This window comes from Chlamydotis macqueenii, chromosome 9 (assembly GCF_036417535.1).
Source record: "Chlamydotis macqueenii isolate bChlMac1 chromosome 9, bChlMac1.mat, whole genome shotgun sequence".
NCBI classification, from domain to species: Eukaryota; Metazoa; Chordata; class Aves; order Otidiformes; family Otididae; genus Chlamydotis; species Chlamydotis macqueenii.
Window position 1 is genome coordinate 16,528,966 of NC_141564.1, and position 16,449 is coordinate 16,545,414.

Consider the following 16,449-nt stretch of genomic DNA (forward strand, 5'->3'; position numbering starts at 1 on the left):
TGCTGCTTGTCTGGGTGTCGCTTCTTGTCAAAACCATGAGGTTGCGGAGTCCCAGTACTGAAAGCCGTGTTGGCAATGGCCACGTGCTGTTGCCAGGAGTCTGTCAAATATGGCAAACTCGTCATGAGTCACCAGTGCATCTTCTGACTGAGTGGTTTCAGTTTGAACACAGCCACCTGCAGAAAGCTCTGAGTCTCTTTTCCCCTTTCCTCATGAGGCAGAAAACTCGCTTTTTCCCCAGAATGAATCGATCAAATAAAAGCTGGGAGCTTTGGCTTTCTGACTCTTTGCTTCCCCAGCATGTCGCACTGCCAGAGGTATTACGGTGGGAGGGCACTAGGGTGCAGGTTAGAGGAGGCTTTGGTGGTGCCCGGCAGCAGGCTCTGGTCTTAGTGCTGATGATCTGGCATCTGCTGCGCATCTCCAGCCGTGGCGTCACCCAGTTCTGCCGTTACCTCCAGCCCCGCAGCAGCGGCTACTTCAAGCTGCCTCCTTCCCAGTTGGTGTTTGCTGTGCCAGTTTCTCTGTATGGGCCTGTGTGCACACTGTGTCTTGTTCTGGAGTTGGATTTTTGGCTTTTATGTTTGGCCAAATAAATGCAAAGTCATTTTACTCAGTGTGTGTCAGATCCCTTCTGCCATCCTAGCACAGCCAGCTCCTGTCATGGTCTCCTCACCTGCCGTCTTAGCAGTGGTTTGAGCAAGAAGATTGGGGGTCAAAAGATTACCCAGTGGTTTCTACAAGTCATCATCACCCCTGATGTCCATCCCCACCTCTGTAGTAGGCATAGAGCAGATACTGGTACCAGAGCAGATCCTGGGCAAGGCTGGTCAAGGCAGCATTAACTAACTGCCTGTGTTACGAAGGTGCTTCAAAACTCCTTCCTGTGCCTGGCTCCAGGCTGGCAGGTGCAGATGCTTCCACTGTTATCTCAGGAGCAGCCACTGCTGTGGAGGACGTGCCCCAAGGACAGGCCAGACCCATCCAGAGGTCTCCAAAGAAAACACAGCTGCCCTGGTATTGCCTTGGCCATCAGACCCTGGCCAGCAGCACCCAGAGGTCAGTGTCATGGCTGGGTGTTGGGCACCCCGTGACAGCCCCATGCCATGACTCTGCTGGTCTGGGCTCCGTCTTCCTCCTCCTGTGTGGAGTCATCTCCCACTCAGCCTGGGCAGGAGAAGCTCTGAGCCCAGTCACCAGTGCAAGACTCGGGTACAAATTTATATTTATTTAGTGCCAGACAAGAGCCCTCTGGGCTGGAGGCAGCTTCACAGATCCCTTTGGCTTGTGCCTTTCAAGTTTCAGACGCTTTCACCCCATGCGGAGAAGCCCTTTCCCCCTCTGCTGTCAGCAGCTCCCCAGGGCCGGAGGAGGAGGAGGTGGCTGTACAGGGAGACCAGCTCCTCACCTCACTCTGCCCCTTGGCACCCTAATTGCTCGCTCCTGCTCACGCTTTGACCTCAGTGCCTGCGGGAGCGAAGCTGACGGGCTGGTAGCCCGGCTTGTCATCCTCCTTGCGGTAGTACATCCGTGTCACCACTGCCAAAATGAAGGTTTGCGGGATCAACAGCTGCATGTTCATCTCTGGAAGAGAAGAAGGATCATTTGAAGTCACCTTCATCCATCATACCCATTCCCCACGAGTGCGATACAGGGGCTCGGCCGGGAGCATGGGACGTCCCTGGCCCATGTCCCAACTTACGCTGCGACCTGGCCTTGGAGGAGAAGGGTGGTGAGCAGGCGATGTTGCCATTGTTGGCCAGGATGCTGAAGATGGCGGGCTGCAGTGCCGTCAGAAGGAGGAAGACCTGCAACCACCAACACCGGAGGGTGGTGAAGGCCATGCCGCTGCCAGGCTCCTGCCCTTCGCCTTCCCTGCTCTCCCACAGCCAGACCTGGCTCTCGCCCACCGGTGGCTCCTGCCCTGCCATCTCCCTTCATGCTGCTTCATCCCATTCGTGCCAGAGGAGCCCCTCACGTGGTGGGGAGCCAGGCAGGACGGGGACTCACCTGGAAGCAGAAGAACTTGGCCTTGATGTTCTGCTCGGTCAGGTGCAGCTGAGCCTGCCGGAAGAGGATGCCCAGAGCCCACAGCCCAAAGAGGGTGGAGACACCGACCAAAGTGTTGATCCAGAGGGCCACGCTCTCCGCCGAGATCTGGAGGGGGACACACAGAAAACGTACCTGAGCTGACAAAGCTGCTGGGCAAGGCAAGGGTTGGTGGTGGCTCCCCATCTGGGACGTCACTCTGCCCATCCCTGTGCCCTGGCACTCACGTCAGCAGGGTTGTAGTTCCCATCGGTGGCCAGGACCAGCCCCAGGAAGACGGCAACCACCCTGCAGAAGGCGTACTGGAAAGTCCCCAACATCAGCAGTTGAAGCTTTCTCCTGGCACATCAAGAGAGACCAGTAGTGCTCTGAGGTCCCCGAGCCCCTGCCCAAGGACTTTTCTTCCACCCCAGCAGAAGCAGGGGCTGAAAGTCCTCCCAGGGACAGGGGGTGACCCCAGCTCTTCCTCACTTGCTCATGGTGATTCGTGGCAGGCAGGGGCAGCAGCAGCAGCAGGGCCCGGTGCTGACCACCATGGGCACGTCCTTCAGGGCGCTGAGCAGTGCCTCCTTCCCCCCAAAGCCCTCCACCATAATCAGCATCAGCAGGTAGAAGCAGACAGCAAAGTACCTGGGGGGGAGGAGGAGGAGGAAGGCAGGTCAGGCCCTGTGGGCTCCCTGGTGCCCCTGCCCCAGGGCAGGTGATACTCACGCCGTGGTGGCCATCTCCACCACCATCATGGAGCGTGGGATCCACAGCCCGAAGCAGCTGACCACAGACACAACCTGGGAGACACGTGAGCTTGGCACACTGCTGCTCCCCGCTCCTATGGGCTAGCACCCCTTGGGTGGCCCTGGCCCCCTGGGGTGATACTCCCCACCACCCCACACCCCAGCTCACTGTGGGGGCCGAGCTGCTCCAGCAGAGGGTCTTCCTCTTGATGGGGCAGCGGATCTTGCGGGTGAGATATAATGCCTCTTCCACAAAGATGGCAATCGACACCAGAGTCATGATGGTGGCGAAGCCCATGATGCTGAGTTGGGCCGTGTCCAGCTCTGCCAGAGAGAGTAAGAAGCCAGCTCTGTCACCTCTTGTCCCCCCCTGGGCCACCACACCAGGATGCTGCCACCTGACCCCCCACTCCGCAGGTTTGGGAAGCCCCTTGCTGCATTCTCAGCATGTCTGGCCATGCCAGAGCTGCTGTTCCTGTGTCCCATGTCACTTGCCCCTGTGCTGGCCCTCCCTGGACCACCTCCATCCCTGCAGGCTGCTCCCTGCCTGCACCCACTGCAGCCACCCTCCCTTCTCCATCCCTGTCCTGCTCCTGCCAGTGGCAAGGGTCCACCCCACCCCGTCCCCCACCTACGCTGCAGCAGCTGCCGGGAGGTGGGTGGCAGGGAGAAGCAGGCTGCCGGCACGCTGAAGTTCCTCATCAGCATCTCCACCAACGGGAGGGGGAACCTGCAGAGAAGAAGGGGAGTGCTGCTCAGGGCTGGCAGGGATACGGAGACACCCAGCCCCGTATGGTCTCCTGGCTGACTCGCCTCACCCCTAAGCATCTCCCTTCTTTTACAGATCAAATAACCCCAAATCCTGCTCCAAAAAGTTGGGTTTGCCTGGCTGCAAAGCAGCATGAGGGTCCCCAGAACCCACCTGGGGTCTTCTGCCAGCTCCATGGTGGGGTCCATCCCGCTCTGCTCCTCCACAGCTCCGTCCCAGCGGCTGCAGGGCTGCTCAGCGCTGTCTGCCTCGGTTCCCCTCGCCGCCCTGTGGGGTCAGAGTCCCCAGGGCAGGGATTGTTCCAGTTTAACCAGCCTACGGTGCTCCCTCCCTCTCCCGCTGCTGCGGGCGCCCATTGGCGTGCCCCCACGCCTTCCCGGCCCCACTGAGTGCCTCGGCCACCCGGTTATCGACCCAGGGTGCCGGGAAGGCGGTTATCATCTGTGCCGGGGCGCCTGCGCATCCCCAAAGCCTGGGGAGCAGGGCACCTGCACTTGGGTGGTGCTGCCTACGCGCCCCCTCAGCCAGCCCGGAGAGGGGGTTGTGGGGCTGGGGGTCCCCAGGGTGCCATGCAGGGTCCAGGATGCATCCTCGTGTCCCCCCTGCAGCGGTGGTCGGGTGGAGGTGATGCTGTGCGGCCATGGGAAGCCTGCCAGGTCCTGCATGGCTCTGCAGGCCATGTGAGGAGTTTGCAAGGGCTCAGCTCCTAGCAGCCCGGGGCTGAGCACTGCTGAGAGCGGCTCCCACGACACTAGAGGGCAGGAGCGGCCCAACGCTCAGCGCCCCGGCTTGTTGGGACAGAAACAGAGCCCAGGACGGAGCGCTGGAGGGGGCACACCGAGCGGGGAGCAGTTAGGCGTGGGGACCAGTGTGTCCTTGCCCTAGATGGCTCTCAGCATCCTCATGGGTCCCAGCAGCGCCCACGGCTCCTGGTGTTCTCCCAGCACCACAAGGAAAAAGAGCACTGGTTTGTACTGGGTCCCCAGGGACTTTCAAGCCCCTACTCTTTGCCCATCTAGCAGTGGGCTCCTGCTGAAGCCAGAGTGGCAAAAGGGTCCCCCAGCACCCTGCCGTGGGAGCAGGATGCTGCAGTTGCCATGGGAGTGGGATGGGGGAGGAGGGAGATGCTGTGGTTCCCAAGGAATGGAATGAGTGGATTTGTGCCGCAGCTGCTGTGCGAGTGGGATGCCATCCGTCCTGTGAGGCTGGGGCCCTGCAGCTGCCCAGCCCACCATGGAGCTTCTCATCCCCCTTCATTTCAGCGCTCTCATCTACCTGAGCTCACTGGTCTTCTTCCAGTAAGTCACCCCGTAGCCACGGGCCAAGCCCCATCCCGGGGATGTGAGGTGCCTGAGACGTTAGAGCCAGGCATCAGCTCAAACAGCCTGGATCTGCGTCATCTTCCCCCTCATCCCTCAGCTCCAGCAGCCTCTGGGGCTGAGCACCCCAAGGTTCTCTCCCCACTCTCTGCCTCTCCCACAGCACCCCTAGGGCCTGGCCCCGGCCCCAGCCCCATCCTCCCTGTCCCACACGCCGCAGGTGTGGCCGGCTGGCTCTGCACGTCGCGCTGCTGGTCCTCAGCTGCACTACTGTCCTCTTCCTCCTGCTTCTCATCAGCTTGGTCCTGCTCAGCACAGTCAGCCCAGGGCTCCTCCAGCTAGGTAGGGTGACGGGGAAGCAGGGGCTGCTCTGTGGGGGGGTAGCCCTGGAGAGGGGGCCCCCCACGCCCCTTGCGCGTCCCTTGCACACTCAGACACATGCAGATGCATCCCCTGTGTGCAGCACTGTGCAGAGGGTGGCCACAGCCCTGGATGCTCCTGGCCCCATGGGGTGCAGGGAACCTATGGGGCCCTATGACATCTGCTGCAGCTGCCTCTTCGTGACGGTCATCACGGGCTACGTCACGGCGGTCCTGCCTCACCCACCTGGTGCTCATCCTCCTGTGGTCCATCACCCGGGGGATGATCTGCACGTATCCTCGGCCTGTGGAGGCAGAGCCCTGCCCCAGCACGCACACACACGTGCTGCGCTGCCTGGGCTGTCACGTGCAGGAGCCTGTTCCCCTGCCTGCACATAGCCCTGGGGCCAGCACCACCCACGGGTGCCCACTGCATGAGGGCGCACACTGGTCCCCTTGCCCAGCACACCTGCGTCTCTTTGTCCCTGACTCATGGCTCCAGCACCATGCTGATCCTCCTCACTACTGTCTACCCGAGCCTGATTGAGCCCTGGGTCCCCTGCGTCCCCCAAGCACAGCGCACCCCGAGGTGCCAGGTACAGCTGCGGGGCTTGGAGCATCCCTCCACCCCAGGAGGGGGATGCAGGACGTGGCTGGACCCCAAGCCCAGAGCAGAGGGTCAGCCCCACATGTTGATGCTCTGCATGAGTTAGTCCCACCATGCATGCACACGCATGCACGGGGGGCTCCATCATTGCATGCACCGCCCCCCCCCCCCCCCCCATCCCCTCTTGGTGCCAGATGCACCAGTGACGCCCAGCAGCACTGACCCACCTCTACCTGCACCGAGCCCCCAGCCTCCTCGCTGTGCCCAAGCCCACCCTGCGTGGACTGTGTGGACTGCTGTGGGGCTGGGTGTCACCTGTCCCAGAGCTGCCCACCAGGGACACAGAGGGCTCTCGCCCCTGCAGCCCATGGCCCTGAGCCATCCCTGTGCTGGCAGGCCAGGACATGCCTGCGACTTGCTTGCTCCGACCCGCCCGGGGAGCCAGCAGAGATGGGTGTGAAGAGCTGAAATGCAGCAGGATGGGGCAGCCCAGGCCTCCCCCTCCCCAACTTCTCCCCTTATTTCAGCCCTTATCCACACTTGGGATGAGCAGTCCTGGAGCCACCAGGATCTATGACTGCCCTTCTCCTCCAGTCACCCTTCTTCACACAGGTTGCTACCACAACCAAAAGCCATCAGGATGGGCAGGAGCCAACGGCAGGTGAGCATCTCCTGGCATGGACAGGACCGGGCGGGGGTCACACAAGGCTCTGACCAAGCCCCACCAGCTGGACCTCAGCCCCAGACCCCTGGGATGCTCCAGGGCAGAGCAGCACCAGGAACGAGGAACTCCTTTCCTGCAAAAACCCCTTCAGCAGAAAAGGAAAATGGAGCTGGGAGCCACGTCCCCACTGGCCCAGGGCAGGGGTGATCTGAAGGTTCACAGCCCCCTTGGCATCGGAGTGGCTGCTCTGCCCTGAGGAGCTGGCGGAGGCGCCAGTGGCAGAGCTGGCAGATCTCCCCATTTGCTTGGTAAGCTTTTTTATTTTAAACAAAACTGTTTGACCATTGAAATCCTGTCCAAAAAAAAAGAAAAGCCAAGCAGACCCTCTCGGCGTGCCTGCATCGCCCACGCTGCTGCTTTGTGTGTGCTGCTTTCCCCAATACTTGCTTGAAATGCAAATATTTGCACAGGTTTTTAGACAGTTTTCCCCTCATCTCTGTGATCTGACCCTGGCAGACACAGCAGGCTCCCAGCCAACCATCACCATCTTCCCCATGGCCAGGACATGATGGGGAAGGAAAATCCACACTCAAAGCCCTGGTAGGAGCTGGTAGGAGGCCAAAATGCGTTCCTCCCCACACTCTCCTCTCCCACCCAGAGCCTGGGGCTGCGGTGGATGGTGGGGACACTGAGGAGTGAGAACCTCACACTCGGCTCAGGCTGTGGTTCAGCTGGACAATAAAGATCTTCACCTCGAGCTTTTGGTGGTCCATGGTCACAGCTGTTCCAGGACGCAGAGGGATGGACCCTGCTCAGCAGGACAGAGCAACCAGGATGCTCCCTCTCCCAAGGGACATCCCTCGCTCTGCCCAGTCCCCGCACCAAGTAGGACCAGCACCCCGAAAGCAATGGGACACGGTGGCACAGGGGGATGCCTGGCACCCACCTCTGAGGGAAACCACACTCCATGGGCACCTCGTAGTAGGGATGCCCATGCTCTGCAGGACAACAGATGGACCTGGTACCCCCTACCCCATGGTTTTTGGGGAGAGGCAGCGTCCCCATCCCACCGGTGTCCCGGCAGCACCCTGCCAAGCTGCTGGAAGCAGGAGGGTGGGCACGACTCAAGAGAAATAAATAAAATGTGGAGGTCAACCAGACTTGTGAAAGGGACAGGAAAGCCTTTCCCAGGGTGCTGGCTCTGTCTGGACCACCCCCAGTCCTCGCAAGCATCGCTCCAGTGAGGAAACCACTGCTGAGAATTTGGTGAAAGTGGATGGAGGGGGCCAGATCCTGCTGATGGTCACGCGAGGCTGCTGCCACCATCCACCTTCACATGCATGGCCACAACCACCCAGTGCGACGGCCTCGGCTGGACCCCTGCAAATCCAGCAGCTCAATGCTTGCTGCCACCAGGCTGGAGAGGGGTTCTGGCCCCCTCGAGCATCCCCCTGCAACGGTCAACATGGGGCCGTGGCAATGCCCCCCAGCCCTGGCCCCAGGGCAGCAGGGATGGGGCTGGGTCCCCTCGGCCCCAGGTCTGGAGCCGCCCCACCGATAGGGATGGTGGGGAGCCCTGCCCGCAGCTGGCCCACCGATAAGGCCCGTGTGCTCCCCACCGATTGCCCCGGGAGGCAGCTGGTGGGGCGGGAGCCACCATCCCTGGGAGATAGGGCCGGGAGGGAGCCGCAAGCAAGGAGGGCAGGGGGGCTACTGCAGGGTTGTGGGACAGCAGGTCCCTGCGGGTCCCCTTCTCTGGGCAGGGGAAGGCTCCCTGGCTCCCTGGAGAGCGCATCTGGGGTGGCACAAGGTGTGGACCTCCTGGCAGAGCGGTAGCCCCCTCAAATCCTTCCCTTCCCAGCGAGAAGTCCCTCCGCCACTGGAAAACACGTCCCAGTGCCCCACAGGGCTGCATCATGGGCTCGCTGCGAGGCAGGGCCAAGGACTCCGCCGTGCCTCAGTTTCCCTGCACGTAAAATGGGGCAAGAGCCCTGCGGCAGGAAGGCAGAGAGGGCTCAGGCTCTCACCACTTCGATGGCAAAGACCCATGCCAGGCGTTATTTGTAGACCGAGCTGGCATTTCAAATAGGGACAGAGCCAACTGGCTTCCTCCAGCCACGGCCTCAAGGTCACTGGGAGAAATGCTGGCCTCGGAGGGGTTCAGTGGGACAGGAGTCCTGCTGGCCTCAGCCTGCCCTCCTGGGCAGGGAAAGTCCCCCTTCTTCCAGCACGAGGGGATAAGGATCATTCCCACCGGCCACACCAGGCGAGCCCCCTCCACAGCCCCGAGCCCCCTGCCTGCCCGTGGGCGATGGGACACGCCAGTGGGGTGGCTGTGGGGCAGCGATGACGGAGAGAGACCGGAGGCGTGCAGTATGCTGAGAGTGTCACCCCCAGTGAGGGCTGCGTCACCCGTCCCTCCCCCCCAGCTGCAAGTGCAAGGGAGAACTGGTGATTTTTGCTAACCAGAGCAGCACGCCACTTCGTGGAAAAGCCAGCCCCGGATGTCTTACCATGCCCTCCCTCGCCCTCTCAGGAGGCAGAAGTGGTGCAGAGGGTGTGTGGGCGAAATCCCTCCCACGCCCCGCTCCCCACCAGCCCCGGCTCTCAGAAACACTGCCCACCCTGGGGCACAGCCCTGGTGACACCCCCAGGGACCCTCCTGCCCCCATCCCCAGGCAGGTTTGGGTGCCACCTTGGATGCTGCCAACCTGAACGGGCTGCCCTGCTGTGGGGCCAGGCAGGGGAGAGAAGTGGGACGTTGGCACAACTGTGGGTGTTACGGAGGGGTCACCCCTCTGGGAACTCACTCGTGTGCCCTTGGTGGGCCAGCCCTGCAGTTCGTGTCAGCAAAACGCCTCCTCCCAAAACTCTCTATATAAAAAAAACCATAGAATACATATAATATATACATATATTCCTGGAAAAGCCATGCATGTGTACACAAACACACACATATATATATATGTATGACTGTACACACTACATAGGATCTCATGCAGTGTATTTATATGGCGGTGGGCTGGGACAGGCATGCCCCCAAGAGAGAAACAGCTCATTCCTACAGGCTGCTTATTGCCCGAGCCGTGGCCTCAATCACGCTTCCAAACCAGTGCTCACGGGGGTCTGGCCCTGCTTCTCCTACCCAAGGGACCCCAGGTGCTGCGCTTCACAACGCCCAGCATCCCGTTACTCCCACTCCAAGGGTCTGTCTCCCAGCTGGAAGAGAGGAGGAGGATGGTGGGGCTTGTCTCTGGCATGAGAGGAAGAGGAGCCCAGTGTGAGCGGGAAGAAGCCCAGCACAGGCTGGATGAAACTCTTCTCCCGCTCGGACTGAGGCCATCAGAGTGGCTTTGGTGACTCCAGCCTTCTCCTCGCTTTTGAACACAGCCTTGGAGATGGAGCATCCAGTAACACCTCCATCTTCTACCCAGCCCTTTTGGCCTCTTCTCTGTTTGCTTTTCCTCCCAGCAGCCCCGTGTCCGACGGTGCCGCGCTCAGCCAGAGCGGAAGCAACCGAGCCACGGGGCTCAGCATGGCGGGGGCTTTGTCTCCTTCAAAGGAGACAAACAAACGGCTGGCGGTTCCCAACCCGGCCGGGGGGATCCTGCGGAAATACCACAGGCAACACCCTCAGGTGTCGCTTCCTCCTCGCTCTGAGGCTTCGGATGCTTTGCTACCGTTAAAGCAACGTCTGCGTTTCCAGCGAGCGTCCGAATGAAATGCCGCCAGTATCTTAGAGCCGCCACAAACCTCCAAATGAAAAGGCACCTTGTTTGAAAAACAGAGGGGCTTTTTTCTGCTGTGGCCACCTAAAATATTGCACGTCACTGCTGATGCTTGCTTTTTGAGAATGATGAGGTAAAAACACACACAGCGTGGGCTGCAGGCATTTGCTTTGGTTGAGAGTTTTATTTTCATACCCGTCTCCCTCCTGCAAGAACTTCACAGGTGAAAATGCTGAGGCTTTTAAAAAACCCTGCCTCAGACCGACAAATATTTTCCCAGAGAGCCAGCAGGGACGCGGGGTGTTTGTGGAAGGGCAGTGCCGCTCCCCTGATGGCCCCGAGCCCTCCCAGCTCCACAACACCCACCCGCCGCTCTCGGCCACCCCAAGGGATACCCACAACAGCCATGGGTCAATGGTGGGGAGCAGTCCTGCTCACCGAGGGTAAGCCTTCAGCCCCCCCTTTTTCAGCAAGCCGAGGCTGTCCTCGAGCGATGCTGCCTCCCATCACAGGCAGGAGGTGGAAAGCATCCCAAGTGCAGCTCAGTGGGAACCAAGGAAAATATCTCCCTTCCCCTCCCTTCTCCTCCACCGGTGCCAGATCCATACCCAGGCACCGGGCAAGCGCTCCCAGCCCGTTGCCCGCTCACACTTGCTTTAGCAGGCAAGCAGGCAGAGGGGAGGGAGGGGTTGGACATGCCCAGAGAGGTGTGGGTGCACACGTGGGCGCCAGCATCGTGTGTGTGTGTGGATAGGGGCGTACGTGTGGACATACACATGTGTGCACCCATACTTGCAGACGTGGATGTGTGGGTGCACATGGTTTTGTCCACGTGGCTGGTGTCCGCACTTGCGAGCATGGCACCCTATGGCACCCTACAGGATGCGGGGGGCCAAGGCATGGTCCCAGCATCACCAGCTCGTGCTCTCTGACACCAAAGCAAGGCTCAGCCCTGGCCAAGCCTCCCTGCTGGGTCTCACTTCTTCTCCCAAGTCCCTGCTGAGGGATAAAGCAAAGGGACAGGCATTTCACCTCCAGGCTCCAATGGCGAGGAGGAGGAGGAGAGGGAGGGCTGGGGCAGCACGAGTTTCTCTGGAGAGGTGCATGTCATTGTGCGCCCCTTTCCCCCTTTTGCATCACAGGGTAATAAATAAAACCTCCAGTTTCACATCTGGAGGAAGTCATAAAAGCTGCTGGGACATGCAGAGGCAAAGAAAGGTGCTTTCTCCAGAGTGCGGTAATTGCACCTCACAAAACCCACAACGGCACCCGGCTGAGGAGGGCGCGGGGATGGGTGCCTGCAGGGGCACAGCGGGCTCAGCAGCCCCCGGGCAGTTCCTGCGGACAGACTGCGCCGAGCAGAGCTAAAGCAGAGGCTGGTGCTGGGAACGGTCCCTGCCCGCCGCTCCTGTATGGGCCAAGAATGACTAAAAGTCAGGAGGTAAGAAGAAATACCAGCTTGCTCTTCACTGGGGAAGCGGGGAAAGGAACGGGAGAGGTTGTTTCCATTGGCTTGACCAGACAGTTTTTTTAGCTGCAGGAAAGATTTTGTACAAGCCACATTGAGACGAAAATACAAACTGACATTTATTTTTCCTCCAAGATGAAGTCAGCTTTTCCCACCCAGCAGGAGCCTGGCCCTGCCATGTGTGCATCCCAAAGGACACCTGCCGAAAGAGAGGGGGACGGGCAAGGTTGTGCCTCCCCAGAGCCCACCATGGACATTTGCCTTCAGCGCCGTGTCCCTTGGAAGGGGACATGGGGGGACGGTGCCTGCCCGGGGCGGGAGGCTGTCACAGGGCAGACGAGCGGGAATAGGAAGGTCAGTGATTTGGTAGAGGCACGGGGCTGCTTACCTCTTGTTTCCACGAGCTGGAAGAGCGAGAGCCCTTCTCCAGGCACACACCTCCTGGGAGATTTGCCCTTGAGGTGCTGACCTGTTTGATGTGCCCCAGGGAAAACGATACCCGCGCTTGCTTTTAAATCAACCCTGCCTGCCGCCCGCCTCGGCCTGGGGCCAAGGGCTGGCTGCAAACTGCAGCCCGCGGGTTTCGGCTCTGTCCCCGGGACCCTACGACAGCCCAAGGAAAAAGTGTGAGCCCCCCAAGGCAGCGCCAGGCAAAAAAAAACACCCCTCAGCCCTCCGGCCGCCGGAGCTGCACCAAGCTCCCCCGGTTTGAGCATCGAGCACCGCATCTAGCTCTGTAAATAAACCCGCAAGGCCCGTGACGTCGCCTGGGGTCCCGTGGCACGAAGCTGACGCGAAGGCAGCACGGGCAGGTGCCACGGCCGCTGCCAGGGCAGATGAGGGGCAATTAGCAGCTTGGGAGAAAGCTCCCCGCTCTCCCTGCTCAGCTGTGCTAATCCCACCCCAATTAAAGCCCCCAGATATTGCCGGGAGAGATTAATCCGCCCTAAAACAAGGCATTTCCAGCAGGCAGACAAGACAAAGCCAAATCTGGGGTTGTAAGAGGCTCCGGCACCTGCCTGGGAGCGTTTAATTACCCTGACAATGGCTTCAAAAGCAGAAAAGCCACAGAGGCCAGGAGAGCCCTGCAATCAACAACCCGCAGCAGAGGCAGGGGCTCAGCCTGCTGCTCCTGGGCGCCCAGGGCCAGCGCCTGCAGGATCCAACCCTTTCCCAAGAGCAGATCCATCACCCAGCCCTCCCGGGGACACTTCTTCCCTGCAGAGCCTGTCACGCTGCACAGGGTGCTGGCTGCTTCTTTATGTTGGTTTTATTTTTTCTTTGTCCTTCAGGCTGCTCTTTTGCAAATAAATGTGCTTTATAAAAACACAAAGCAGTGGACAGGCCTAATCTCCTGATCCAACATGTGCCCTTATCGCAGAGGGTGGCTTCCACCCGGCAGGCTCGGGCTGTCCTTTATCCAAAGGCAGCAGCATGTGCATGCTTCACAGGGCAAATCAGGAGCACAAACTTTCCCGGGTTTTCCAGGCCCTTTTGGGAGCAGAGGAGTGAGGAGAGAGGAACTGTTGCAGGACTGATTCTGCTAGAGAGGTACAGCAGGTACTGCAGGACCCCGTAGGGCAGGCAGACCCCTCTCGTCGTATCTCTGTGTCCTTTCATGTCTCCATCCAGACACCGCTTACAGCTCGCCTTTCCAAGGCTGTCGGGTAACAGCCACTTTCTTTCTCTTCTCAGTCCAAACACCACAAACTGCAGATGGCATCCCTGGCTTTCTAGGATTCAAACCACCAAGTCTGGAAGGGAAAAACCCCAACAGCCCCCAGCTGTGGCAATTGCTGATTCAAGAAAAGTGCTTGTGAAATTGCACACTTCACAAAAATTACCTGAAACGCCTGCTTGGAGGTGCACTGGAGGAGGAAAGAGAGGGGCTGTGTGCTGTGCTCCAGATACAGATCAGCGAGGGCCAGAATAAAGCGGGACCCATGAACTCGTGAGAAACCCGTGATCTGGAGGCAGAGACTCCCAGGGCTGTCCCAGCTCCTGCGTGGGTCCTCTTCCCACTGCCATCTTTTCCCTTTCCACTTCCCACCGCTCAAACCCTCTGCCCCTTGTGCCGACACGATGCCGGGGCTGGGACCATGGGCAGCCATCAAACACACGGGCTTTTTCGGTGGTGCAGAGCGAGACGGACCTTTGATGTCTCCCAGGGCGGCCGCGCTGCGTCCCCCTGCTTTTCAAAGGCCCGTCCCTGGCTATTGTGCTCACATCCTGAGCTTGTTTGTACACTTGTCCGAGGCCCCAAGCCCCGCAGCCCCCCTGCCGCAGCGACAGCCTCCCTGACCGCCAGATAAAAAAAAGCCAGGCTCACCGGGCAGAGTTGCTATCAGAGCAAGGACAAGCGGCACAGTCCCCTGTGCGGCCGTCGAGATAGCGGGAGCTTTGCCAGGCTGACCTCGCGCCACTAAAGGCTCCAGGTCAACAACAGCTCCTGCTAGATCTCCACCATCCCCAGCTTTCTGGGCACTTTGTCTGTTGGCAGGAGCGGTATCAGCCCCGCGCACACCAAGGATTTGTCCTCGCGCTGCCGCTCTCCCTCTCGGCTGCACCTGGTGCAAGGCAGCATCTTGCCAAAAGATGTAACTGTCAAGCAGAAAGCAACGCTAAAGCCACGCTCCAGCGCTTGCTTCTTGCCTTTCCCATCCCTTCCAGATTGGAGAGCCATGTTAGTCCCAATATTTCTTATAAAAGTGCTCACCTCCCAATATTGTTTTTGATAAGCTGCTCACAAAGCACAGGACATCCTTTCCAGCCTGTTTATCTCTGTGGCTCTTGTTTTCCCTCTGCTTTTTAACTGCCTTCCCAAAATGGGGTTAGGACAGCTGGTCACACGAGGGTCAGCTGTCCTGCAAAACTGAAGTGAAATGGTATTTTCCTTCCCTCATTTCGGTCTCATGTTTCAGCATTAATCCCGCAGGAGGGTCACTGTCACATCATGGGGTATTGCACAAAGGAACATAGAGTCATCTGAGTCCGAGTCAGGGGGCTCACAAGCCCCTCAGGAGTTCAGAGGAAACAGGGGCAAACATCTCCCAAAATACCAGGGCCAAGCCACAATAAGGAGGAACGTCCTGGAGCTAGGCTAAAGCAAGGTGTCAGGACAAGCGAAAATTTTCGGCTGAGCTGGCCAACCTGAGCACCCGCAGCACACAGGCACCGTTTTGTGAACAACGCAGGTGCCAGGCCCAAGGGAGGTGGCACCAGCCAGTGACGGCCAGCAGCCAGCCAACTCCGACTCCCAGCGCAAAGTAAAGGGGTACTGCTCTCAGGTGCCAGGTTGCATTGGAAGAACCCTCCTTTTAGGATATTTCACTGCCAATGCTGGCTATGGTGCAAAAATATCTGAGTTTCGAGAACGTCAGCTTTCTTCTCTTCTTCCCAGCAAGCATAAAAATGGGGAACTGCTCAGCATATGGTCAAACACATTGTGAGAGGGAACAGAAAACACCTGCAGCGAGTATCTGTCAGGGCAGGTCAGGGCTGGCACAGTGGGGCACACAGCTCCTCCTCTGCTAGCTGGAACGGAGGCGCAGCAGACAGAGACCTGGAGAAATAAATCAGACTGTCCCTTTCCTGGCTTGTACTTCGGCATCGCTCCCGGGAATCTCCCAAGTCTGAGCTCTGCTGCAAGTGTCCCTCCTCCGGTGGGACCTCCGTGCAGAAATGCTGCTCTGCTCAGCAGCCCTGATCGCAGACCTGTGCCTGGCATGGAGCACCTGACCAGCACGCACGAGTACCGGCACTGGCAGAGGGTGAAGGCTCAGAGAGGGGAGCTGAGGAGGAACAAACAAACAGGGCAGGGCTGGAGCTGTTTTCCCCAGGTTATACTTCCGTGAGCAGCAGGCTGCATCCAGATCATTGCACTGAGAAACAGAGGATCCAGACAGTGGGACTGATTTAATCCCTTTCTGGACCCTCTCACACCTTCTGCTCCCACTGAGGCACCCGGCAGCAGCGTGTCCCCCAGGGCAGCCACGCGCCGAGTGACAGCAGTGCATCCTGTTCTCTACGACCGGCATCACCTCACCCAGTGACGGAAGGAGCTGGAGAGCCTCAGCACTGGAGCCTGGCTCAAACCTTCTTCTGCAAATGGAGCTGGTGGGTCCGCCAGCACGTCTTGCCTGGCAGCCGCGTTACAGAAGGCTTTACAGGCAGCCGCATCGACTTTCAGATGTAGTTAATCCCCACTTCAACAGCACAGGAATGTATTGCTTTTCAGAAAACATAATCCGCTTTGCAATCATGTGTTCTGCCAAACTACGAACTCTCTGCTCCTGTCCTCCTTTCCCGGGAGAGGATTTGAGGCCTACCAATTTATTTCTTTAATGACCAAGGGACAAAGGAACACAGCACTGCAGAACACGCGCACACCCAAACCTTGACGCATTCCCCAATCCCAGCACACCTTTGAGGGATGCCCTGAGCTGAAGGATCGAGGTTGGAAGCAGGGCCCTCGACTCCTGCTGGAGCGCAGACGGACAGGGCAGAGGAGGCTGCGGCCGCAGCCAGGGCCCAGTCATGACCATGGGCAATTCTGGAGACAACAAACATCAGGAGGTGCTCGAGGAGGGTGAGATGTTCTGTGGGGTCCATGCAGCTGGGTCTTTGTGAGATTAGCCATCAGCTGAAAGGCAGCAGAGGAAATATCACAGCCCTGGGAGTCCTCAGGAAGCTGTGGCAGAGAGCTCCCTTCACAGCCCCAGCTGGTGCCTGGCCAAGTCGCACACCTCAACCCGA

General features: G+C 59.3%; 1 protein-coding gene across 2 annotated transcripts; it reads right to left on the minus strand.

Annotated features, from left to right (window-relative positions):
- Nucleotides 1–1,208: 1,208 nt before the first annotated feature.
- SLC51A (solute carrier family 51 member A) lies at nucleotides 1,209–3,824 on the minus strand. Of its 2 annotated transcripts, none has more exons than XM_010116239.2 (9): nucleotides 3,703–3,824; nucleotides 3,416–3,510; nucleotides 2,950–3,104; nucleotides 2,761–2,834; nucleotides 2,521–2,679; nucleotides 2,277–2,388; nucleotides 2,011–2,157; nucleotides 1,703–1,808; nucleotides 1,209–1,584 (listed from the first exon to the last, which is right to left on the minus strand). In XM_010116239.2, the coding sequence occupies exons 1-9, from the start codon at nucleotides 3,735–3,737 to the stop codon at nucleotides 1,448–1,450; spliced, it is 1,020 nt and encodes a 339-aa protein (XP_010114541.2). In that variant the 5' UTR covers nucleotides 3,738–3,824; the 3' UTR covers nucleotides 1,209–1,447. The 2 variants fall into 2 exon arrangements, with proteins under 2 accessions (XP_010114541.2, XP_086611191.1); XM_086755065.1 differs by having other exon boundaries at nucleotides 2,277–2,351; nucleotides 3,412–3,510.
- Between the last annotated feature and the right edge of the window lie 12,625 nt (nucleotides 3,825–16,449).